The 24,273-nt window shown below is 53.9% G+C and overlaps 1 protein-coding gene across 8 annotated transcripts in view; it reads left to right on the forward strand.

Moving 5' to 3' along the window:
• Positions 1–24,273, forward strand: part of SHANK3 (SH3 and multiple ankyrin repeat domains 3) — a 265,221-nt gene that overhangs the window by 45,831 nt on the left and 195,117 nt on the right. For all 8 annotated transcript variants that reach the window (XR_010430985.1, XR_010430983.1, XR_010430984.1 and 5 more), the window contains exons 4-6: positions 7,469–7,672; positions 11,603–11,674; positions 21,738–21,846. Coding sequence is in view for 5 of the 8 variants with exons in the window: in XM_064656805.1 (XP_064512875.1) it covers positions 7,469–7,672; positions 11,603–11,674; positions 21,738–21,846 (385 nt within the window). In the remaining 3 variants the exon portion in view is untranslated. The remainder of the gene's footprint in view (positions 1–7,468; positions 7,673–11,602; positions 11,675–21,737; positions 21,847–24,273) is intronic.

Consider the following 24,273-nt stretch of genomic DNA (forward strand, 5'->3'; position numbering starts at 1 on the left):
CCCTGGGAGTGTCCAAGGCCAGGCTGGAGCAACCTGGGATAGTGGAAGGTGTCCCTGGCATTGGAACTGGGTGGGCTTTAAGGTTCTTTCCCACCCAAACCATCCCATGATTCCAGCTGAGGAATAAAGCCAGATTTGGAAAGCAGGGAGCTGTGTCCTCAAAGGAGTGGGATCTGCCTGTCTGAAAAGGAATGGAGTGGTCAAAACAAACCCAACTCCAAGTGCCACATGCATTAGTGGGAAGCACTAATGGGATGCCTGGAGGTGGAGCCAAGGGAATTGTGAGCCGAGGTGAGGACAATATTTTATAGCTGTGTGTGACAGCTGGGAGACAGATGCTGGAATCTTGCCTCTGGCTCTGATTCTGCACTTTAAAAAGTGGCTTTGAAACTCCAAGGGGGTGTTGGAAAGAGCAGCAGAAATGATTTGAGGGCTGGAGAAAAGGCAGCACGTTGAATGATGAGCCTCTCCTGCTCACCCTGAACGAGACTGAGAGGTGACAGTGTGAAATGGGAGTTTGAGTTTAGCAAGGAACTGAGTGTTAAAGGAGCTGTTCATTGTTCCAGAGAGAGATACAATGAGAAATAACAACTGTACTGGGAGTTCAAACAGGGGAAATCAAACAAGGGCTAAGGCACACCTTTTCCTTTCACTGAGGGTGAGTGTTTCTCATTAATTTATCCAAGGCACGAGTGTGGTTTCCATCCTGTGATGCTTTCAGGCTCACGTGGGATGTTCTCAGGAAACCATCAGGCAAATTCAAGGAATTCAGTTCCCTGTGGAAGTTACTGGTGGAAGTTTTGTGGGTCAGTGATGATGCTCAGACGAGATGGTCTCGTGGGCCCCCTTGGCTTTGAATTTGCTGAACCAGTGCTTTTCACTTATTTCTTCCTCTCTATGTTACAACTTGATTTTATTTCGTAAAATCATAGAATTGCAGAGCCATTAGGGTTAGAAAAGCCCTGAAAGATCATCCAGTTCAACCTTTGACCAAGCACCTACCTGCCTATAAAAAGTACTGCAAATTGCCACATCCACTGCTTTTTTGAACACTTCCAGGGCTGGTGACTCCACCACTTCCCTGGGGAGGCTGTTCCAATGCTTAACCGCTCCTTCAGTGAGGAAATGTTTCCTAAAATCCAATCCTGGCACAACTTGAGGCCGTTTCCACTTGCTCCTTTCCACGGGGAAGTTCTGTGTCTCTGTTTGTGTTTGTTGGGACATTTTTATCTAATTATTATGTCTCAGTCCTGATGCTGCCTGAACAGGAGGTCTTATTCCCTCTTAACCCAGAAGAATCTTTGCTCCACACGCCTTTTTTCAGCCCTAAATAGAGCTAAAGCTTCCCAGCCCTCATTTTCCAGCTGATCCCAAGGTGACTGTGCTTGTTGCAATGAAACAGGAATCGTGCCCAGGTCTCTGTAGGGAACCAGCATCTCTTTAACCTCAGGTTCTCAGTGGGGTCAGCTTGATTTACAGGTCCAGCTCTTCTACATTTCCCTCTGTGCTGCTTTTCCTGGAGGAAGAGTTCAGGAGTTGGCTGGAACCACCTGGTGATGCTGCTCTTCCCGTGCAGGTGGCTGGTGGAGAAGCTGTTGTAGCTCTGTGTCAGGGGCAGCTTTGGCCTGAACCAGTCACTTGGAGTTAATCAGGAGCAGAATCTCTTTAAACATTCATTTTTGAGCTGCGTTTTATCAGAGGCAGCTGCTCCTCTGGAAGCTCTGGGACTGCGGGATGGGGCCGGCTGTCAGAGCTGCTGAAGGGCTGGAACACAGCAGCTCTCGGGGCTCTTAATTTTTAAACAGAAGTGACTGGATGGTTTCCTGTCTCGGTGGCTTCTGGGGGGTGACACAACATCCAGCAACATCCTCACAGAGAGCAGCCCTTTCACTGGAAAACCCAAGGAGCCCAAATCCTTTGTTGTCTGACACATCCCCCCTGCACCGGGCGCTTCCTGCTGGGAGCTGAGACCCTCCCTCCTGCCCTTTATCTGGTTTCCTTTTGGTGGAGGCAGCTTCTCCCTGGTGTTCAGCACAGCGGATGCAGGGCCAGAGCTTTCCTCAGGAGGTGATCTAAGCCCAGAAATTCCTGTTGTTCTGCCAGCACACACAGCTTTGCTCTCCGGGCTGGTCCCAGTTTGCGTTTGGGCAGCACTCAGTGGACAGATTCCTCCTCTCCTCCACTGACCTGTGGAGTGGTGGTTGCTCTTCCTTGGTCTCTGCAGAGCCCAACTCCTTCCCTGGGCCACGGGCATGAAGGGGAAAGAGCTGCCATGGTGATGTTCAACCTGTCCCACAGCCCCTGGCTGGGTTGGGAGTGGGTTTCAGGGGTTGCTGGTGGGAGCCATTCCCAGTCAGGACTATCCCGTGGCTCTGATCCCTTCTCTTGCCGGCCCACGAGTGAGGCCAGGAGGATCCTGTGGGATTTCACACCCTGGGGGGGGGACCAGAGAATCCACTCCAGGTCACAGGAAGAGCTTGTTGCTCAAACTGCTGCTTAAGGGGGAAGGTTTTGAACGAGTAATTAGGAAAAAAAAATGCAGGAATCCGAACGCAACCTTTTAAGGAAAGGTGGGATTGTCCCCTGGGCCTGTTTGCTTTGGGCACAGTGTTCCTGTAGCTCTGTGCTGGTGTCCCAGGAGCTGTGCCTGGCTCTGTGACACGGTGCCTTTGTCCTGTGCAGGCCATCCCGTGCCTCTGTCACCTTTGCCTTCTTCCCCTTTACCTTTTTCCTGTTGCTGTTGTTTCCTGACAGCCGGGGCCACCAGCCCTGCACGTGACGAGGAGGATCTGGATGTGCTGCCAGCTCAGGAGTGTCAGAGCAGCCCTTTCCACACCAATCACTGGGCTGGTGAACCCCCCGTGCCAGGAAACCTGGTTGAACTTCACCTTTGTTTGCTGCCTTCTGTGTTGGTTCCCCAAGGGAGCACTTGCCTCTGGAATCTCAATCCATGGCAGCAGGGGACGGTGCTGAAAGCACTTTGGGAATGTGTGTGAGCTGGACAGCCTTGCTCTGGGACTTGGGGGTTCCCTCCAGGCTCTCCTCGGAGGTGTGAGGGTCTGCAGGGCACAACTGGCACTGGCATGGATGGGGAGTGATAATTCCTTCTCTCCTTTGGGTTGGCATCTGCTGCAAGGAGCCCATCCTGCAGCTGATCCTCACGGGAGGAGCTCCAGGACTCCCCCAGGGGTGAGTCCTGCCTCAGTTACCTCCCCCACTTTCCATCAGGCCCCCCCTCCCTCTCCCTTGGCCTGTTTTGATGGCCTCAGGACCGTGGGGGGTTTGCAGGATTGTTCACTTTTGCTGTTCCCATTCAGAGGCGACTCCCGTTTCCGAAGGAAACCTCCCTTTTGATGGATTCCTCTGCTCCATCTTTGTGCAGGGGCCTCTTGGAGGCTGGTTTTTCATTTCTGCCGTGCCTTTACTCCGAGTTTCCACCGTGATCTTATGAAATGCACTCCCTGCTGCCTGCAGCACGGCACCTTTTCAGCTGCTGCTTTTTAATTTCCTTTCAGCCCTTTCTCGTTTGTGTTGCTCGTCGATGAAGAATTTGGGGGCTTTTTTTGGCTCTTAAGGGATTGCTGAATGTAAGTTCTTTATTGTTATTATTGCAGCTGAATAGATTGAGCATTGAATAGATCTTGTCTGTCATCCTGTGCATTGCTGAGGGTTGAATCCGAAGCTCTGAGCTCTTTCTTCCTTCGAGAAGGAGTCGTCCGTGCTGCCGAGGAGCTGCACTGTTTCCTTTCAGGAGTTGTTCCTGAGGCTTTGATTATTGTGATCAGAGCTTATAATTGTGTGGAAGAAATGATCCCTTGTAACTGCAAACTGCAAACCAGAGTGAGCAGCTTGTTCTGAAAGCTGCTCCCACCCTGCCCTTCTCCGAGCCCCGGGTGCCTCCTTCGGCTCCTTGGGATCCCTCACGGATCATGGGATGGTTGGGGTTGGATGGACCTTAGAAACCATCTTGTTCCACCCCCTGCCATGGGCAGGGACACCTTCCACGAGCTCAGGTTGCTCCAAGCTGGCCTTGGACACTTCCAGGGATCCAGGGGCAGCCACAGCTTCTCTGGGCCTCTCTGGCCTCCCCACCCTCCCAGGGAAGAATTTCTTCCTAATGTCTAACCTAAACTCTCAGTTTGAAGCCATTCCCTGTGTTCTGTCCCTCCAGGCCTTTTAGAACAGTCTCTCTCCATCTTTTCTGTTGGCTCCTTCAGGCACTGAAAGGCCACAATCAGGTCACCCCAAAGCTTCTCCTCTCCAGGCTGAACAATCCCAGCTCTCCCAGCCCTCCCTCCCAGCAGAGCTGCTCCAGCCCTGGGATTCTCTTGGTGCCTCCTCTGGACTCTCTCCAGCAGCTCCATGCTCTTGCTGTGCTGTTCCCCAGGGCTGGAGGCAGCTCTGCAGGGTGGGGGGTGTCTCACCTGAGTGGGGCAGAGGGGGGAGAACCCCTTCCCTCACCCTGCTTTTGGTGCAGCACAAGTTTAGCTGCAGGATTCCTGTTTGGAGGTGACGGTGTTTGGAGAAGCTGAGCCCCAGGAGCCATTTCAGCCCCGGGTTGTGCCCACAAAGGGCTGTGCAGAGCCTGTGACCTCTCAGCTGAAGTCAACATTTTCTTCCTGCTGCTTTCAGAGGCAGAAGGAGCCTCTCTGCAGGGTGCAAGTTGTTTTCTCTCTTAAATATGGAATGTTAACACTCCCCCGAGTATGACTGCAGTACAAAGTTGAGTCTAAAATTGAGTAAGTTTTAGGCCTGGAGCTTCCTTCAGCCAGTGCTTGTCCCTGCCAGGGCTGCTTTTCCCACCAGCTACACATTTTCGTGCTCAACACCGTAATGTGACAGCGAGGAAGAGTCCTAGAGGCTAAATAAGCAAGTAGGAAGGTACAGACACCGCTTATTTTTTATTTATGGGTCCCTGAAAGCGTGATGCATATTCTGCTTCTCTTGGAGGACTGAGGGAGGGCAGAGCTGGTGTTTCTCAGAGGTTTTTAACTCCTGGTTTCTCACACTGGCTGCCTGTCCCTGGGATCCAGCTGGTGAGAATTCCAGCTCTCCGACACGGTCAGCGATGGAACAGATAACACTGACCTCTGTTTGCAGGACAAGTGCTGCCAAGTGCAAATTATCCAGGCTGGATTGAAATGAGCTGTAACATCAGCTCCGTGGCTTTGTGCCTCCTGGGCAGGTGGCACTGCGTGGGGTGACATGGGCACCCTCCCCCCCCGGTGCTCCTCACTGGGCAGAGCTGTTTGATTTGCTCCAAACATTCATTTCACAGGGTGCTGTGAAGGGGATGAGGGACCAGAACGGGCCCTGGGGTTGAATTTAACTCAGGGGTGGGGCTGAGGGGATGGGTGAAGATGTTTGGGTGCTGCTGCTGCTGCCCGGGTGAGTGTCCTCCTGCTCCAGTGGGGTTTGGGGTGGCTGTGGCTGGAGCTCTGGTGCTGTGGGTTTGTTGCAGCTGCTGGAAGTGCTGCTGGACACGTGGAGAAGGTGGGATGGGATCCATAGAATCAGCTGAGTTGGAAGGGACCTCCAAGATTATCCAGCCCAACCCTTGATCCAACCCCGCCGTGGTTCCCAGCCCATGGCACTGATGCCACATCCAGTCTGTCCTTAAACACCTCCAGGGATGGAGAATCCCCCCCTTCCCTGGGCAGCCCATTCCAATGGCTGAGCACCCTCTCTGCAAAGAAATTCTTCCTGATCTCCAACCTAAACCTCCCCTGGCACAACTTGAGACCGAGCCCTCTTGTCTTGCTGATCACTGCCTGGGAAAAGAGACCAACCCCCCCTGGCTCCCCCCTCCTGGCAGGGAGTTGCAGAGAGTGAGGAGGTCTCCCCTGAGCCTCCTCCTCTCCAGGCTGAGCCCCCCCAGCTCCCTCAGCCTCTCCTCCCAGCACTTGGGCTCCAGTCCCTTCCCCAGCCTCGCTGCTCTTCTCTGCCCCTGCTCCAGCCCCTCCAGGGCCTTCCTGAGCTCAGGGCCCAGAGCTGGACACAGCACTCCAGGGGTGGCCTCCCCAGCGCCCAGCCCAGGGGCACAATCATTTCCCTGGACCTGTTGGCCACCCTGTTCCTGAGCCAGGCCAGGATCCATTGGCCCTCTTGTCCCCCTGGCCACACTCTGGCTCCTGTTCAGCTCCCTGTCCATCCCCACTCCCAGCTCCCTTCCTGCCTGGCTGCTCTCCAGCCCCTCTGGCCCAGCCTGGAGCTGCCGGGGGTTGTTGTGGCCAAAGGGCAGGACCCGGCCCTTGGCCTGCTTGAACCTCATCCCGTTGGAATCAGCCCAACTCTCCAACCTCCCCAGGTCCCTCTGCAGAGCCCTCCTGCCCTCCAGCTGATGGACACTGCGTGTCTGTCAGTCCACTGTCCGTGTTCAGGCCTCGGCTGCTCGGCACCTTCCTGGACAAGGTGTGTGGATCCGTGTGCCTCCGGTGTCCCACGGCGATGGGAGCCGGGGGAAGAACAAGGGTGGGGAGAAGTGTGGAGACAGAAGTGTCACATCATCCGTGTGATGAGCAGAGCAGGGCCCAGCCTGGGAATTCCACAGCTGCTGAGGAGCACAGCAGGGCAGGGGGGTCGTGGTTGGCTTTGCCTTCCAGAAATGGGGAGCATTAAACTGGGCTGACAGGCTTTGAAATGAATCCCCCAGCCAAGACTAAACTGTCTTCTCAAGGGTGGAGGAGGAGTGAACCAGGAGGAAAACAAAGTGACAGGAACAAGGGAAGGCTGAGGGGCAAAATGCAAACCCAGGGACTGGGAGGGGACACGGTGGCTGCTGTCAGGGACAGGCTGTTGCTGGCTCGACATCCTCTTGCCCTCTTGCTCTTCACCCTCAAGAGCAGATGCTCCCAACAGCAGCATCTGCCACCACAGAGGGGACACGGGCACCAGCCTGGCCCTGCAGCCAGCTGGGAGAGCAGCAGGAGGAAACACAGCCTGAGGGGGATGGGATGGAAATGTTGGATGACTTGGGTCCTGAGGAGGGAGGGAAGGGGCTTTTGGTGCCGGGAAAACCCGCTGTGGCCACGGGGTGAGGTGGGCAGTGTGACTTTGCACGAGGGAAGCAGAGGGTCCTCCTCTCTCCCTCCCACTGGGAGACCTTCCTGGTGCCTCCAGGTCCTGGCAGAGGTCATGGTGCTCTGTCATCCCTCTGGAAAGGTGGAGAAACCAACAGAAGAATCGACAGAGAAATCTTTTCACCCCGTTGGGAGGTTTTTAAATGAACTTTTGCTGCCATAAAAAAATTCCTGGACGCTTCTCATATTCCATTGGTCTGAACCCACCTGAACCCCACAAAGCGCGTTAGGGGGGATTTACCACGTCTCATCCTTCTCTAACTCGGTTTTCCCCGTTCCCATAACGCCCTGACCCGGAGCAGACCGCGCCATTCCCGTTTTATCCTTCTCGGGGCCGTTCCTGGGTGCAGGACCCCCCTCCCTGACTCCCCCGTGTCTCCCTCCCACAGAAGTGTCTCCGGCTGAACCCCGACGTCCCCGTGTGGGTGTCCAAGCAGCGCATCCTGTGCACCCTGAACCACAGCCTGAAGGATGTGCTCAACTACGGGCTCTTCCAGCCGGCCTTCAACGGCAGGGCCGGCAAGTTCCTGGACGAGGAGCGGCTGCTGCGGGAGTACCCCCTGAACCCCGACACGCCCGTGCCCTACCTGGAGGTAACCCCCTGCTCGGGCAGATTCAATTCCGTTTCTGGTTTATTTTTCTCTTATTTTATTTATTTTCTCTTGTTGTTTTTTTTTTTTTTTTTTTTTTTTTTTTTTTTTGTTTTTTTTTTTTTTATTTTGCGTATTTTATTTCTTATTTCTTGTTTTTTGTTTCATGTTGTTTTCTTATTTTATCTTATTTTATTTTCTTATTTCCCTATTTTCTTACATTCTTATTTTATTCTCTTATTTTATTTTTTTATTTTCTTATTTTATTATTTTTTTACATTCTTATTTTATTTTCTTATTTTCTTATTTTCGTATTTTCTTATTTTCTTATTTTCTTATTTTCTTATTTTCTTATTTTCTTATTTTATTTTCTAATTTTATTTTCTTATTTTATTTTCTTCCCCCCCTTTTCCACCCTTTTCCCCCTTCCCCCTCCCTTTTTCCCCTTTTCCTCCCTTTTCCCCCCTTTTTCCCCCCCTTTTTTCCACCCTTTTCCCCCCCTTTTCCCCCTCTTTCCCCTCTCTTTTTCCCCCTTTTTTCCCCCTTTTCTCCCCCCTTTTTCCCTCCCTTTTTTTCCCCTTCCCCCCCTTCCCCCCCTTCCCCCTTTTTCCCCCCATTTTTCCCCCTTTCCCCCCTTTTCCACCCTTTTCTCCCCTTTTTCCCCCCTTTTCCCCCTTTTTTCCCCCTTTTCCCCCCTCTTTCCCCCCCTTTTTCCTCCCCTTCCCCCCTTTTTCTCCCCCTTTCCCCCCTTTTTTCTCCCCTTTTTCCCCCCTTTTTCCCCCCCTTTTCTCCCCTTTTCCCCCCCTTTTTCCCCCCTTTTTTCCTTCTTTCCCCTTTTTTCCCTTCTTTGCCCCCCTTCCTTCTCTTATTTAAGTTCATTTATTTCCTTATTTAAACGTGTGTCTCTCTCTATACCCATCCACAGCCACAAACGCACGTGTACATGACAGGACTTCCCTGATCCCTCCACCCCAGTCCCTGTAGGCACCACAAATATCAATACCCCCTGTCCCTCCTCCTGGTTTTCTTCCCCTTTCCCTTCCAGGAGTGAAGGCAGAGATATTTGTGTGGGAGTGTGTTTGCTCCTGGAGAATCCACAGGCAGTGGATTCCAGAGGCTGGAACACAGGCAGTGCTTTGGCAGCAAATCCCTGCGTGGACCTGACCTGTGTGGTGGCCCTGGAGCATCCTCAGCCCCATCCTGTGTCCCTGAAAGAGCAGAAACTCACTGAATTCGTGTGTTCCCACTCCCTGCAGGCATTTCCTGGGATTCAGGTGTTTATTCCAGGGTGACCTCAGCATTTCTTGGGCTCTGTTAAACGTCACCACGAGCTGGCTGTGATGGGACTCCAGTTACCTGCTGGTGGACTGCTAAATTTAGGGGTTCTGTGCTGTATTTCCCCCCCAAAGTCAGTTTAGGAAGCATTACACACTTAAGCTGCACAAGCTCTTACAAATGCAGGAGCGAACGCTGTTATTATACCTAATCCTGCCTAATTTGGAAAGAAAGTGCAGCACAATTTCTTGGCAAACTCGTTTCAGTGTAGACAAAACCACTTGGAACGGCATTAGGAACGCTTTGCAAATAGACCTGGGAGGTGGTAAATTCCTTAATGTTCCTTGCACAGTGGTTTTTTTGTATAATTTAGCATAATGTCCACGCTTAATGTCTTCACACACCCATCCAAATGCGGGCTTGACATGGGGATTTGTTGTGTGTCATTTTGATTCTTCGTGACTCGATGGGATTGGCGGCTGAGAGCCGGGGAATCCTGCCGGAAAACCGAAAATCCGGGATCTGTGCACGAGGCGTAAATCCCGTCATAGCAGGATTTGCCAAGAGAAGCTGTGGGTTCCCCGTCCCCGGGAGTGTCCAAGGCCAGGCTGGGTGAGCTCGGAGCAACCTGGTTGAGTGGAAGGTGTCCCTGCCCGTGGCAGGGTTTGGAATGAGGTTGATCCTTAATAATCCCTTCCAACCCGAACCATTCTGGGATTTTATGATTTTTAGGTTTTTTGCTAAAAGAGCCCTCGGGGTTCAGCAAGAAGGTGACTCCCCTCAGGTGGGAATTTTGCCTGGCACCCACGAAGGGCCAATGCCTGTAAACGTGTGGAAAACACAACTTTCACCTCGGAATGATGGAAAAATCTCAATTTTCCATGAGCAAACGTGTGCCCAGTAGAACAGGCTTGTGATAGACTGAAATGTGCTAATATTTTGCCAGCACTGAAAAGTAAGTGGGATGAGCTTAGTAACTGCAGTCCAAAGATAACTTGGTGTCAGTTCCAGCTGAAATAATGGAAATGTTGATGGAGGATTAAGTTCGCAGCAATTCAAAATCTCTGAATACAATTTGTGCCTTGAAAGGAGATCTAGTCAAACAAATCCAATTGCATTCCCTGAGGAAATTGTAATTCTGCTTGATAGAGATAACAACACAAAGGTAGCAGCCACTTGGGGGTACTCGATTCTGTTCGACATGATCCTCAGGTTCAGGATTAGCACATGAAACTCGGGCAGGATGAGCGGCACCGGCTGAGGGATCGGTGACAAAAGGCAGCTGTCACTGTGATCCTGGGGGGGTCCCTCAGGGAATGGTGTCAGGCTGGATTTTGGTGCCCCAGGGATGTGGAGGTGAGTGGAAAATCGCTGCTGATTAAAGTCAGGTGGCAGCAAAGTTTCACAGAGAATATAAATTTCCGAGCGGGGGGGATCACATGCAAAGGGTGCTCTGAGCCAAATACAAACATTCCTACTGGAGAGCCCACCTGGAATTCTGTGGACCCCCAATGTAAGAAGGATGTGGAGCTGCTGGAGTGAATCTAGAGGAGGCCCTGGAGCTGCTCCCAGGGCTGGAGCCCCTCTGCTCTGGAGCCAGGCTGGGAGAGCTGGGGGGGTTCCCCTGGAGAAGAGAAGGCTCCAGGGAGAGCTGAGAGCCCCTGGCAGGGCCTAAAGGGGCTCCAGGAGAGCTGGAGAGGGACTGGGGACAAGGCAGGGAGGGACAGGACACAGGGAACGGCTTCCCAGTGCCAGAGGGCAAGGAGAGATGGGATATGGGGAAGGAATTCGTGGCTGTGAGAGTTGGGAGGCCCTGACACAGGTTTCCCAGAGCATCTGTGGCTGCCCCTGAATCCCTGGAAGTGTCCAAGGCCAGGTTGAACAGGGCTTGGAGCAACCTGGGGTCATGGAAGGTGTCCCTGCCCATGGCAGGAGGTGGCACTGGATGAGCTTTAAGGTCCCTTCCAACCAAACCATTCCATGGATATCCAGGGACGAGGATGGCTTGCACGGGAAGGACTCTCACTGTGGAAAACAAAATTTCCAAAGGAAATTTTTGGTTCTTTAGCCCCAGAAGCCCATCAGCAATTCCCGGTGAGATGCTGTGGCCCAGCTGACCCTCTGATCCTTCAGCCAGCAGTGAGGGGGTTTTGGGAAGGTTTGGGTGGAAGTGTTTGGTACTGGAGTGCTGTGTGGGTGGTCAGTGCACTTGAAAGGACGTTGGGAAGCGGCACAGCATGGAAAAGAGCAGCACGAATGTCCTGAGGGTGGAAGAGAAGATCCCTCAGTGAGATTCAGAGCTCAGCCTGTATCCAAGGAAGTCAGCTCCAGCTCCAGGCCACAGTGTAAGAACCACCCTGGGAAAACCATTCTGCTGCTAGAGAGATCCCTAATTAGTTGGGAAGGAGCAGAACAAAGCCCACACCGTCTGGAAGCCGAAGCCAGACAGATTCATCTGAAAAAACCAGTCAGGACGTTTTTAACAAGGAAAGCAATTAACCATCAGGGCTAACGGTGATGGAGAACAGCGTATTCCGTATCTGTTGTTGTTTCCAGGCCCGGGCTGAGCGTGTTCCTCCGAGCTGGAGCCGCTCTGGGGCGGTTTGGCCGCCGAGTGGGATTTGTTCAGCTCACGTCTGTCCCTGTTCCTTCCCACAGTTCCGGTACAAGCGCCGTGTGTACACCCAGGCCCTGCTGGATGACAAGCAGTTTGCCAAGCTCCACACCAAGGTAAGGCTGCAGTCTGCCCGCCAAGCTCGAAGCCCCGCCGGCTCCTTCAGCCCAGAGGGGATTTGGGGATGTTTCAGCCCCCTCCCTGGTTATCAGGTTGCAAAGAAGTCCCGGGAAATGGCTGGTGTGTGCCAAGACGTGGGTGATTTGGTTGAGGATGCCCCCGTGGAGCCGTGGTGGGTGCACACACAGGGATAAACCTGCCTGGATTGTGTCCCAGCAGGCAGGAGCGTGGCTGGGGTGGGTGGGAAGGCGCGGGGACGGCATCCACGGGGTGCTGAGGCCGAGGAACTCGTGACGGGCCTCCCGAAGAGCAGCTTCATTCCCCAGCACGGAGGAGTTGCTGCGGTGCCTGCAGAGCACAATGGGGCACATTGAGGAGCTCGGCGTCCCTCCCCCAGCCTCTGCCTCCAGCTGCTTTGTCTCCAGCTGTAACCCGGCCCTTTGGGTCGTGCTTTCGCTGCTGGGATCCATGTGGGAAGTGGGGAGTGTTCCTGGTCTCCTGCAGCCCCCTCGTGTCGTGGGCAGCGGTTGAAGCATGGCAGGGTCGGCAGTGTTTGGAGACTCTCCAACCATCGGGATGTTTGGAGAGCAGGGGCTGTCTGGGTGTCTCCTGGGAGGAGAGAAGGCCCCAAAACCACCGGGCTCTGCAGCCAGGGGTGCCCCACCTGGAGGGTCAGGGATGTTAAAGGGGACCAAACCTGGAGGGCCCTCTCGCATTTCCCCTCCCCTGGACAGCTGCGTTGGTCCCCTGTCCCATGATGCCACTTCTTCCCTGAGAAATTAAGGGCAGGAGTTGTGGAGAGGTCTGGAACCACCAGGAGGTTTCTGCTGCCACTCATGATTGTGCCTTGAGGTGGCACGGGGGGACTTTGGTGGTTCCTGGGAGGTTGGGACCAGTGGTGTGTGGGAAATAGAGGACAGGAGGGAGGAGATGGGCTCTGGCAGCACCTGGAGAGGCTCCTGGGGATGGATCTGTGCTGGGGGGGGCTGTGCAGAGAGGCTTTGGGGGTTCTTGTTTAGGAGGGATGTGGAACTGGCCAGGATCTCTTGTTGCTGGTTATCACAAGCTCCTTGTAAGCTCTCTGTGCAAGGTGATGGTTGTGGTTCCTCCTCGGCCTCCTGGCAGCCCTGTGGCTCCTCCTCGGCCTCCTGGCAGCCCTGTGGCTCCTCCTCAGCCTCCTGGCAGCCCATGTTGCTGCTGGGCATGGGGCATCTGTCCCTGGCTCCTGTGCCAGTCTGTGTGGTGGTCACATCTGCTCTGCAGGAGACAGGCAGGCAACGTCCGTGGGTGTTAAACTAATAGGTAGAACAGCAAGAGCTGAGCCTGGTGGAGCCACAAACGTAGAGCAGAGAGGGAGAAAACCTTCTCCCAAAGGGCTTGACCTCCCCCAGAGGCTGTGGGGAGGAGCAGGCCCTCTGTGGTGGGTTTGCAGAGCTGCAGAAGCGCGGAACAAAACGCTGATGTGGTTCGGGTCTGGCTCACGCAGACTAAAGTCACGAGGCTTCTGTCTGGTGGCATAAGAATATCCAGGCAGCAGATCTGGAAAGCTCTCAGCATCTCCCTGGCGCCAGGAAACGTGAATCATGGTCTTCCTGAGCCTTGCCAGGGGAGTTGGGAGTTCTCCTGCTGGAGGGAGCGCTGGGGGCTCCTGGCGTTGGGAGAGCCGGTGGCAGAACCCTGGGATTTCCCTGCGGGTGTTCAGCAGCCCCAGACAGGCTGCCTTAAATATTCAATTCATCTCCACTTTAATTGCTACTTAACCCCAAACCTCCTTCACGTTGTTTCTTTATTTTTAAACCATCCCTTGCCGGTCGAACCCCGCGTCTGAGATCTCTCATCTCCCGACGCTCCTCTGTCGGGAGCGTTTCCTTTGGGTGCCGCTTTCCCAGGGCCTGTGGGCACCGTTGCATTTAGGGGGGCAGGAGAGGAGCTCGGGGGGGTGTGGTGGGTGAGTGGGATGTGGGGGCAGCCCGAGGGGCAGTGCCAGGAGGGCTGAGAGTGGGGGACGTGCTCGCTTCAGCCGCTCTCTGGAGCGATGCCGGAACGATGCCGGAGCGCCGGCGGCGTCGGGACTCGCCCGGCGTGGATCGACGTTCCCTGGCAGAGGGTGAGAGAGGAGCCTGTGTGTGCAGCCTCCCAGCAGCTGGATCCGGGGTGAGAGGGGCACGGAGAGCACGGGGCCATGGGCTCCTCCCTGGGCCGGTGGCTGGCGGAGCGCAGGGACAAGCGGGGACGAGCCCGAGCCGGGAGCACGGTACTGCCTCTGCCCCAATGGCCAGGCACCGCCGGGTGAGGGGGCGTGGGGGGACATGGGGGGACATGGGGGACATGGGGGACAATCCTGCCCTGCCACTGACCCCACCCAGGGCTGCTGGGGCAGGGCAGGACCCGGTGGGGGGTTTATTCCCTGCGCGGTGTGGAGATGCTCGGGGCCGATCCAGGGAAGGGCTGGGAACTGCTGGGGGGGTTCTGCTGGTCTGTGCCTTTAGGGTCGGTGTTTTCATCTGGGAAAGTGGAGGGGTGATGCCTCCGGGTCGTGGTGTGGGGCTTCCCTGTTATTTGTAGTGGTGTCCAATTGTTTGGGTGGTGAAATGTATTTTCTGGGATGTGCTGGTTTAAAGGGCTGGGCAGGATTGGCCTGAAGTCTGACAGGATGGTGGGGTGTCCTGAGGCTGTAGGTAATTATGTCCTGAGGCTGTGACATCCGAAATCTTTCACCCTGTGGTTGATGGTCTCAACCCAATCAAAGCAGCGCATGAAAACTCTCAGAGTTTATTCTGATTTTTAATGGCAGGAGACCTCGAAACACGATTCTCAACTGCCACTGGGGCAGTCACAGAATCATTTAGATTGAAAAAGATCTCTAAGATCATTGAGTCCAACCTGTGACTGATCAAACAAGAAATGAATAGCTCCTTTTTTTTGGGTGCCAGTGGTCTAAGAAGTGGGAGAGCTGAGTTCTTGTGCTGCTCACAATAATGAAGGGCCTTGGTACCACGTGTGGGTCAGCCTCGACCCCTTGTGCCCCTTGGGATTTGCAGGCACTGACATTTCTCACAGGCTGCTTTTCCCAGTGAATTGCAGGAGCCCCTTTGGAAGTGGGAGTGCACAAAAATCCGTGTTACAAAAGGGCAATCCCGTTGTGCTTCTGAAGGAAAACGTGTGCAGAGAAACCTTGGCATTTACTGAAGTGCCCACAGAGTGCTGCCAGGAGACTCGGGATGTTACCACCTGGAAAGGGAAAGGAGCATCACACTTAAAACACACTTAAAGGAATGATTGGGAGCACGGATTCCATTCCTGCTGTGGGTGCTGTGAGGGGAGAGCCAATGGCCAGGGGTGGGATGCAAACCATACCCTGGAGGAGGAGACAGCAGGAAGGAGCTGGCAGAGGCTGGGAAGGAACCTGGGAAGAGAAGGGAAGGTGGTCAGGGGTGAAGGATTCAGGAATTGCAAGGAACACATCAGACCTCCTCAGCTGCTGTGTCACATTTGGTGCAAACAAGGCCTGTTTTGCCTCTCTGCATCAGGAGACCTCTTGGTTATCTCCAGCTTCTCTACCTGGACAACTTAAGGAATGAAGGGCAGGACAGCAGGATCTCGTGGCTGAGAATGAGACCCCAGCCCATCCAGCCCACCCTCCTCCACTGGCACCAGCCCCTGGTCTCTGTGTGTGTCTGGGGAGAAGCAGAAGGGGAAAACTGAAAAACCTGGTGGGGTGAGACAAAGCAGCTTAACAGGCTGACAAAACTGGACACACACCCCGAGAAAACTCAGGCACTCAGTCCCTGCTTCCCAGGGCAGGTGCTCAGCCAGCCCAGAGCAGCAGGGCTTTGTCATGGGTGGTGGTGACTTGGCTTTAAGCTACTGTAGGGCAGGGTTAGGTGGGATATTGGGAAGGAATTCCTGGCTGGGAGGGTGGGGAGGCCCTGGCCCAGGTTTCCCAGGGAAGCTGTGGCTGCCCCTGGATCCCTGGGAGTGTCCAAGGCCAGGTTGGAGCAACTTAGTGTAGTGGAAGGTGTCCCTGCCCACAGCAGGGGGTGGAACTGGGAGGGCTTTAAGGTCTCTTCCAACCCAAACCATTCTGTGATTCTTTGAAGACAGGCACCATCACTCCAAACATCCCTCCCTTCCTCCTGCTTCCCGAACTGTCATTGCTGAGCGTGGCATCCTTTGCTCTGGGACACCCCTGGGTCAGTTGGGGTCAGCTGTGCCCCCTCCTGCCTCTGTACCCCCTCAGCCTGCTCAGGACTGACCCCCCTGTGTCACCACGAATCCAACACACAGATGGAGCAACCCGGCTCCATCCCGGAGCATCCCCAGCATCCTGCACGGAGAAGGTGTCCCTGCTGGGAGGGCACTGCCAGAGAGGGGGGGCAGCTGCCCAGACAATAGTTAAATAGTTGTCCTGGCGTGTCAGGAAGTCGATAGTTTGATGTCGATAGTTTGATGTTTCCGTGGGGATCGATGGCTCCATTTGCTGCTGCCCCACAGGGAGGTGGATCTGCTCCAGCCTCTCCCGTCACAAAGCCCCGTGCTCTGTCTTAATTCCAGCTGCTGTCTGGGGGCAAACCGGGCCCTGAGAAAAGATGAGTTCTTGCCTGATTGCTGGAAACACCCGGGTGAAGGGTTTGTGCTGCCTCCCCTCTCCCCCAGAGCCCCGAGCCGGTGCCTGCGCTTGGCTCGCCCGGCCCGCGGGAACAGCGGGCGCCGGGATAATTTCCCCGCGCAAAGAATATCTCATTTATTCCCTTTCATTTCCATTCAAGAGAGAGAGAGAGGAGCTCGTTCCCTCGCACCAGTTTTGCTCTCAATGAGCTTTTCTTCTCTAGAGGGTGTTGATTTTCCCCGCGGTTCGGTGCCGGTGGTGGATGATGGAGAGCAGCGGGCGGCCGCCAGCTGGGGGGCTGGAGCTGCGCCCCGGCGCTCTCCCGGCCTCACCCTCCTCCACACGCCTGCAAAAACAAGGCAAAGCGCCTCAAACTCGCTCAGGAGTCACCGTGAGGTGGCATTTTGGGTGAGGGTGGGTGAGAGCTGAGCTGAAGCGCCACAGCCGCGGTTCGGGCGCGGAGGGTGAGGGCAGAGACCCTTCGAGGTGCTGGGTCCTGCCTCTCCTGAGGAGGCTCCTCTTCCTTCTCCTCCTCCTCGGGGAGCTTTGCCCCCAGGGAAGAAGATCCCAAAGACAGGGACTGCTTCCCAGAGGGTTTCCAGGTGGTGTGAGCTCAGCTCTGTCCCTGCTTCCTCACAGACCCCCTTGATCCTGAGACAGATCCCACCTCCTGCAGCTCCCAAGCCCTGCCCCCTGTGAAGGCACCTGGAAAGAAAAGACTTAAAACACCCCTTAAAAAGGCAGAGTGAGGCCTAACTCTGAGCTTTAATCTTATTTACAGGAGGTTTTGGTGGGTTTTTTTTTTTGTTTTTGCTCCCCAGAAAAAGCTCACTTTGTTCTGGTCGCTGCAGCGTTCAGACATCGATTTGTAAATCACTAAATAAAAGGGTTTCACTCACAGGGAGACCCAATGAGTGTTTATGGAAGCTTTAAATATATATAAATATTTTTATGGCTTCATATAAATATATTTGGGATGCTGTGCCTTTACCAGCTTCTGATTATTTTTCCCCCCCTTATTTCAGTTGGTATCAAAGTACATTTGGATAATTCCAAAATTCAATTAACCCGAAAACAAAGTAACGTTTTCAATTGTGTCTTTATCGCTTAAATAAATGTTGCTGGAATGTGCTGGGCACAGAGGGCGAAAAGCAAATTTATCACTACATATCTCTCGTGTTTGAAGCTGCCTGATCTTTTAAACAAAGGGAGATTTGGGTTGTGCAGAGTGGTTCTCATCCCAAATTCTCAAAGGTATTTAAGTGCCAGGAAATCAGCAAGGATCTAGTGGGACTTCAAAATTGCTTAAGAGGTTTAGGCATCTGCTCAGCTCCTCCTGCTTTGGTGGGAGGCTGACATTTGCTCTCTCTCTTCATGGCTGGTCACCTTAATTCATTTGAAAACCTGGCCCCAAATCCCTCAAGTTCTTAGAATAATGAGATCTCATTCCTTTCCCACCAGGGTTTTATTCAGAGACTGGGGAAGGAAAACAAGCGTCCTCACTGTCTCAGATCTCCTTTCAGCTTTGGGTGAATCAGTCCAAAAAATAAGGGCAATACTCTGAGTTTGGAGCTAAATTGGAATAGAAAGCAGTTGGATGGAGGAGCTTTTCCATGCAGTGTCAACACTCTGCTCCCAGGGAACAAGGGCCAGGCCAAGGGGAAACGGCCTCAGGCTGGGCCAGGGGAGGGTCAGGCTGGGGCTGAGGAGGAATTTGCTACTGGAAAGGGTGGGGAGGCCTTGGCAGGGGCTGCCCAGGGAGGTTTGGAGTGCCCAGCCCTGGAGGTGTCCCAGGAAGGCCTGGCCGTGGCACTCAGTGCTCTGGGCTGGGGGACAAGGTGGGGATGGGGCCCGGGGTGGATCCATGGGCTGGGAGGGCTTTTCCAGCCTCCATGATTCTTCAATTCTGTGAAAAAATTACGTGGAAAAATGTAAATAACCAGCATTTGGTTCCTGGTGAAAAGTGGCTGTAAAGTGCCCAGGAAAGGACAGGGCTGGGATGTCTTGGCAGGGCTTGGGTTGGTTAAGGAGGCAGTTTCAGGAGTGCTTGGAAATGCAAATGTTGCATCAACTGTCCTGTTGCCAGTGCTGGTTGCAGGTGTGGTTTTTAAGAAGGGAGAAACCCTCAGTGCAGCTGAAATCTCACTTCAGTGAAACCAGTAAGTTAAGACTAAGCTGGGGGGGTTCCCCTGGAGAAGAGAAGGCTCCAGGGAGAGCTGAGAGCCCCTGGCAGGGCCTAAAGGGGCTCCAGGAGAGCTGGAGAGGGACTGGGGACAAGGGATGGAGGGACAGGACACAGGGAATGGCTTCCCAGTGCCAGAGGGCAGGGAGAGATGGGATATTGGGAAGGAATTGCTGGTTGTGAGGGTGGGGAGGCCCTGGCCCAGGTTTCCCAGAGAAGCTGTGGCTGCCCCTGGATCCCTGGGAGTGTCCAAGGCCAGGTTGGCTGGGGCTTGGAGCAACCTGGGATACTGGAAGGTGTCCTCTAAACACCTTCATCTGGTTCCAGAAATCAGGAATTGCTGTGCTGTGTCCAGCCCTCTCCCAGGAGTGTTTTAAGTTTGAGAATTGCAGCAACCTGGGCACGGAGCTGCACATCTGGAGCACGAGCTGCACATCTGGATCCCGCTGGAGGGCAGATGGGCAGCAGCAGCAGAGGGACAGAAAGGGAATATTTTTCTATGGGAAAAACGAACTGGTTGAGTCTCTGGACTTTAGAAACGATTTTGGAAGTGTGGCTGTGGATTTGGAACGAGGCCTTGGGTGGATGAACCTTCTTTGTTCTGCCTCTGGAAGGGCAGGGTGGGCATTGATTTCCCCCCCCCCTCCCGAGGGAGTTTCCATGGCAGCCCCGTCGATGCCCGCGTGGAGCACGGGGGCTGTGGGGACCAGGGGCTGTGGGCACCAGGGGCTGTGGGGACCAGGGGCTGTGGGGACCAGGGGCTGTGGGGACCCTGCAGCAGCGCGGGGACAGTGCCTTTGATCCCAGGGGTCTTTTCCAACCGGAATGATCCTGGGATTCCAAGCAGATCCCAGGGCCGAGGGTGTCTCCCTCCATATCCTTTTTTTTTCCTCACGCAACTTCTCCTCACCTTCCTTTCTGACCGTGCTGTTAAAAGCTGACTTGGTGCATCCTGTGGTCCAAACAAACCGTGGTTTGAATTCCTGAGCACCTGGAAAGCTGGAAATCTTGGTGTTGGGAAGGGTGGGCACATCCCTGGGGTCGTGCAGGGAAGCTGCTGGAAGAATCCCGGGAGGAGAACTTTGGACTGATGCCTGGGCTGTGTCTGGTAGCAGCACACGAGGGGCAGTGCCCGCCTGTGTGGGGCTGCTGGGACACGTGGTGGGGTGTCCCCTCCTCGGCTCCCACCTCCACGTGTCCCACAGCCACTTCCATGGATCCCACAGGGACGGGCAGAGCCGTTCTGGGCCGTGGGGGTTCAGTGGAGCCTCGTGAGGAGCATCATCCTGGGGCTGGGTCTCCACTGCTGGGTCACCGGCTCCCGGGACGGGAAGAGGCTCCTGGGCAGGGGGGAGTGGAAGGAACGGGGTTAAATCTGCGCACTTTGGGAAGAGGCATTTTGGGATGGCATCCCCGAGGCGGTGCTGGAGTTGTCAAGTCCCCGTCTGTGCTATTGCTGGCACAGCTGTGAGCCTTCTGCAGGCAGCAGGAGGGGGGTTTTGCTTTCAGTTGCTTGTGAGACAGGAGGGAACCTGGAGAAGGAAGGGTTGGGAGGGGGTGTGTGTCTTGTTCCCCCCCAAAAAATCAGGGCTTGTGCCTTGTTACCTCTGACTCCAGTTGTCCTCCCACCGCGCTTGTGATCAGTGTTGGTGCTGTGGGAACTGCTTGTTCTGCCTGGAGCACCTCCTGGAGAAGATGTCCCAACCCTTCTGTGCCCCTGGAGCGGTCTGTGTGCCGTGCCTGTGTGGGTTCCATCCCACCCCGAGGGCTGTGAGGAGCAGAGTTGCTCTAAAACGTTGACACCCTTTTAAATCTGGTTCGTGGCCTGGCTCCGGGGGGCTGAGTGCTGAGAAAAGGGGCTAAATGGTTTGGGTTTGGTTCTGCAGGTTAACCACAAACAGGTTTGGGCTAAAGCAGGTTCACAGCCCAGCATTGATTTGTCTCATCCGTGGAAAGTTTCACCTGGGGGATGTGGAAACCTGAGTTCTCACCGTGGGCCCCTCGGTGGGTCAGAGGAGTAGCACCCGATGAACTTGTGGCTCCCAAGTTTTGGGATCTGCAGGCTCATCTACGGGATTTGTTCTAAAAGTGATAAGTTCCCCCCCCACAAAAAAAAATTAATTTTTGACAAAATCAAAATATTCTGCAAAATAATACGTGATGAGGCTTTGGTTTGGAAGACTTGGGGAAGAGACTTTCTTGCCCAGAGCAGCGGTGGCTGCCCCTGGATCCCTGGAAGTGTCCAAGGCCAGGTTGGACAGGGCTTGGGAGCAACCTGGGCTAGTGGGAGGTGTCCCTGCCCATGGCAGGGGATGGAAACAGATGATCTTTAGGGTCCCTTTCCACCAAAACCATCCTGTGGTCCCAGTTCTGTTCTAAGAACTAAACACGTTTCTCATCCCCTTTGATATTTTCAGAATGGTTTTGGTTGTTTTTTTTTTTTTTCTCTTTTCCAGCTGGAAATCTTAAAAGTGGAAATTGAAGTGAAGCGTTTTGGAATTTCATTTTGCTTCATGAAAGAGATCATTTTTCCATATCAAATTAGGGAGAAAATGCTGGAATTTGATTTTTTTTTTTCCTGCCGGGTGTGAAATCCGTGTTGCTGGGACCTGTTGGCTGCAGCCTGACCAGTCGGTTGGACCTTTTCCCAAAGCCTCCCCTCAGCATTTCTGCTGTGTCAGACACTTTCCAGAGGCCTTTCCTAAAGTCAGTTGCTGCGGGGCTGAATTAGAATAAGCTCAAAAAAAAAAAACAACAACCAACCAAACCCAGCCAAGCTGCAATCAAAGGTCTGGAAATCTGGAATGTGTGTGAGATGGGTGTTTTCACACTGTAGCCTGTCCAAGTGTCGCCTCCTGCCTGGCAGAGCCACAATTTCTGGAGTCTAGAAATTTAATAAAGTGATGTTTTCATCGAGCAGAGCTTTCCAAAACTGGAAAAAAAAAAAGGGAACAACAACCCACAACCAGGCGGAATTAAAGGCAAATCTGGGCACTCAGAGCCCTCGGGAGAACAAGATTCTTTGAGACAGGGGTGGGAACTGGCAGCCCTTGACCATTTCCATGGGTTGATCCGGTAATTCCAGCCTTGAGAGGGCTGGAAGGACAGTTTTCCCTGTGGATTTGTGGCACATCCTCACGGACCGTGGCTCCTGGTGGGTGCTGCCCCGTTATCCTGGTGGTTTCCTTGGGTCTCCTGGTTGGGGGTGTTCCTCTGGTGGCCTCTTGGCTCCTTTTGGGACGTTAACACTGTGCTGTGTGTCCCCCAGGCGAACCTGAAGAAGTTCATGGAGTACGTGCAGATGTTGAACGCGGAGAAGGTCTGCAGGCTCCTGGAGAAGGGACTGGACCCCAACTTCCATGATCCGGATACTGGAGGTGAGCTCCAGGGAGGGCAGGATGGCAGAGCAGGGCCCGGGGGAGAAGGTGCCCGGGGGACACGGTGGGAATTTTGGACAGGGGTTGGTTTTGAGGGGGTTTCGTGATCGGTGAGTTTGGAACGGGGAGGTGTGAGGTGCATCTCTCAACAGTGTGTCCTCTGGTGGGATTTGGGAGCTTGAAGACTCTTGGGAGAAGATGGTTGGTGCTTCAGAGGTCCAGAGCCTGGGAATACAGCGGGACATGGACGAGCTGTGTGTCCACACATCCCTCAGTGGGACTCTGGGGAAGGGGAGGCTCCCTCTGGACTGAAAAGTTGGGCAAGTCATGGATCTGTCCATTAAACAGTCAGAAGGTTCAAGAAGTATTTTGGGCGTCAAGAAAACAAAATCTTGGCCTCTGATTTCCTCAATTTTTTTTTTCCCTTTATTTCTTTATTTTTCCTGTCTCTGAGCAAAGCTCACCCAGCAAGGTCTGGTCGGGTTCTCTGCAGGTTCCAGCCTGTGAGAAGCAAGACTCAGACTCCAGATGTTTTGGGAACCAAGGGGCAGCCAGGGAGGACTTCCCCCCATCTCTTAGTCTTGTTCTGAGAGAGAAGTCACTGCTTTTGCTGTTGCTGTTTTACAGAAGTGCAGCTTATTAGTATTTATTGTGGAGTTTTGGGTGAGGATCATGGGCACGTCTCCAACCCCTCCTCCAGTCAGATGATTAATTTTCTGTGTTTCTGGTTCACTTGGATGGTTTGTCAGGTTGTTGCTGAAACACTTTGTCTCTGTGCTGGGAAATTTAGGGGATCCAGAGCATTTTCCAGCCCGGAGATCAGGTGCTGTGTGGTGTCACTCACACCATTAATCTCTCTTATCCATGGCTGCCTCCATTCCTGTTGGGAATGGTCTTCCCTGAGCTGAGAAGGTGAAAGGTGCAGCCAAACTCTGGCAAGAACCAGTGTTTGTGCTGTTTCTTTGCTGGTGAAGCCTCTCCTGAACCTACCAGAGCGTCGTCACGAACAACTGCTCAGGTGAAACTCAGCCAGTAACAGTGTCCAAACAGCCCAGCTCCAGGGGGATTTCCTTTTTGTCCAAGACCTTGGAAGCATTTTGAGGGATCTTTTTTTTGTAAAGAAAGCTCCTCAGCCTTCTGAAGCTGATGCAGCTTTCCAGGGGGAATCACGTTGGAGGCGCCGAGTCCTGCGTGCAAAGATGCCGTGAGAGGTTTGGGTCTGGTGAGGTTTGAACCCGGGTGTTCTGTCACAGGAGGAAGGGACAGGCTCTTGAGAACTGTTAAATGTAGAGGGGGGAGAAGGAGAGACACCTGACCCAAAGAGGTGTTTGGATCCGGTTCAGAACCGAGGGCAAAACCAGAGTGGAAGCTGTGAGAGGAGAAGGTTGTGTGGGGGCCTCACAGCCCTTTCCAGTGCCTGAAGGGGCTCCAAGGAAGTGAGAGAGGGACTGTTCAGCTGGAACTGCAGGGACAGGACCAGGGGAAATGGCTTCAAACTGAAAGAGGGAAAATTTGGCTTAGATATACAGAAGAAATTCTTCCCTGGGAGGGTGGGCAGGCCCTGGCCCAGGTTGCCCAGAGAAGCTGTGGCTGCTCCTGGATCCTTGGAAGTGTCCAAGGCCATGTTGGACAGGGTTTGGAGCAACCTGGGCTAGTGAAAAATGTCCCTGCCCATGGCAGGGGGTGGAACTGAGTGATCTTTCAGGTCCCTCCCAACCCAAACCTTTCCATGATTCTATGAAAACAGACCCTTGGAGCAGGAGGAGTCTTGGACACTCCTGGAGTGCCAAACCTTGTGGAGAAACCCTTTTTGCTTTACAAGCTGTTTCGTGAACATGCAAGAATGACACAAAGCTGCTGATCACTATTCCTGGCTTCCTGGAACACAGGAGCAGGTGGAGCTGCTGTCCCCCTGCCCTGACCTCCTGCATCTCTCAGGGAGCTCCTCTTCCTCTGCGTGTCGTTCCCTCGGCAAAGCTTCAACGTGTTTTCCACCAAGTCATCCCTCCTGATTCGGGGAACAGAAGATCTCTGCTTTTCCTTGGTTATTTGGTGAATCACCCTGGCTGTTTAAAACTCCTCTCCCATTTAAATTGGTGCTTCCAGGTGTCGTTACACTTCATCTTCCCAACTGAAGATCAAGGCAACATTCAATCTGCCTTTCCTTCATTAAAGAGGGGCCCAACTCCTCCAGCCTTTCCTTTGGAGGTGTTTTCTCCACTCTCCCTGTCATTTTTTGTGACTTATATGTCACTATTCCATTTTGAGGAGGACTTTAGGAGCGTGGGGAGCAGACGGGCCACTGCCTTCCCCCCTCGTTCCTCAGGGACAGCTCTTCCTGCTGGACCCTGTTCTGGGGAGGACAGGGGTGACTCTGTGTCACTGGGATGGCACCCCCGTGTTGCTCCTGCTGGGTGGAGGGGCTGG

Source organism: Pseudopipra pipra, chromosome 5, assembly GCF_036250125.1.
Source record: "Pseudopipra pipra isolate bDixPip1 chromosome 5, bDixPip1.hap1, whole genome shotgun sequence".
NCBI classification, from domain to species: domain Eukaryota; kingdom Metazoa; phylum Chordata; class Aves; order Passeriformes; family Pipridae; genus Pseudopipra; species Pseudopipra pipra.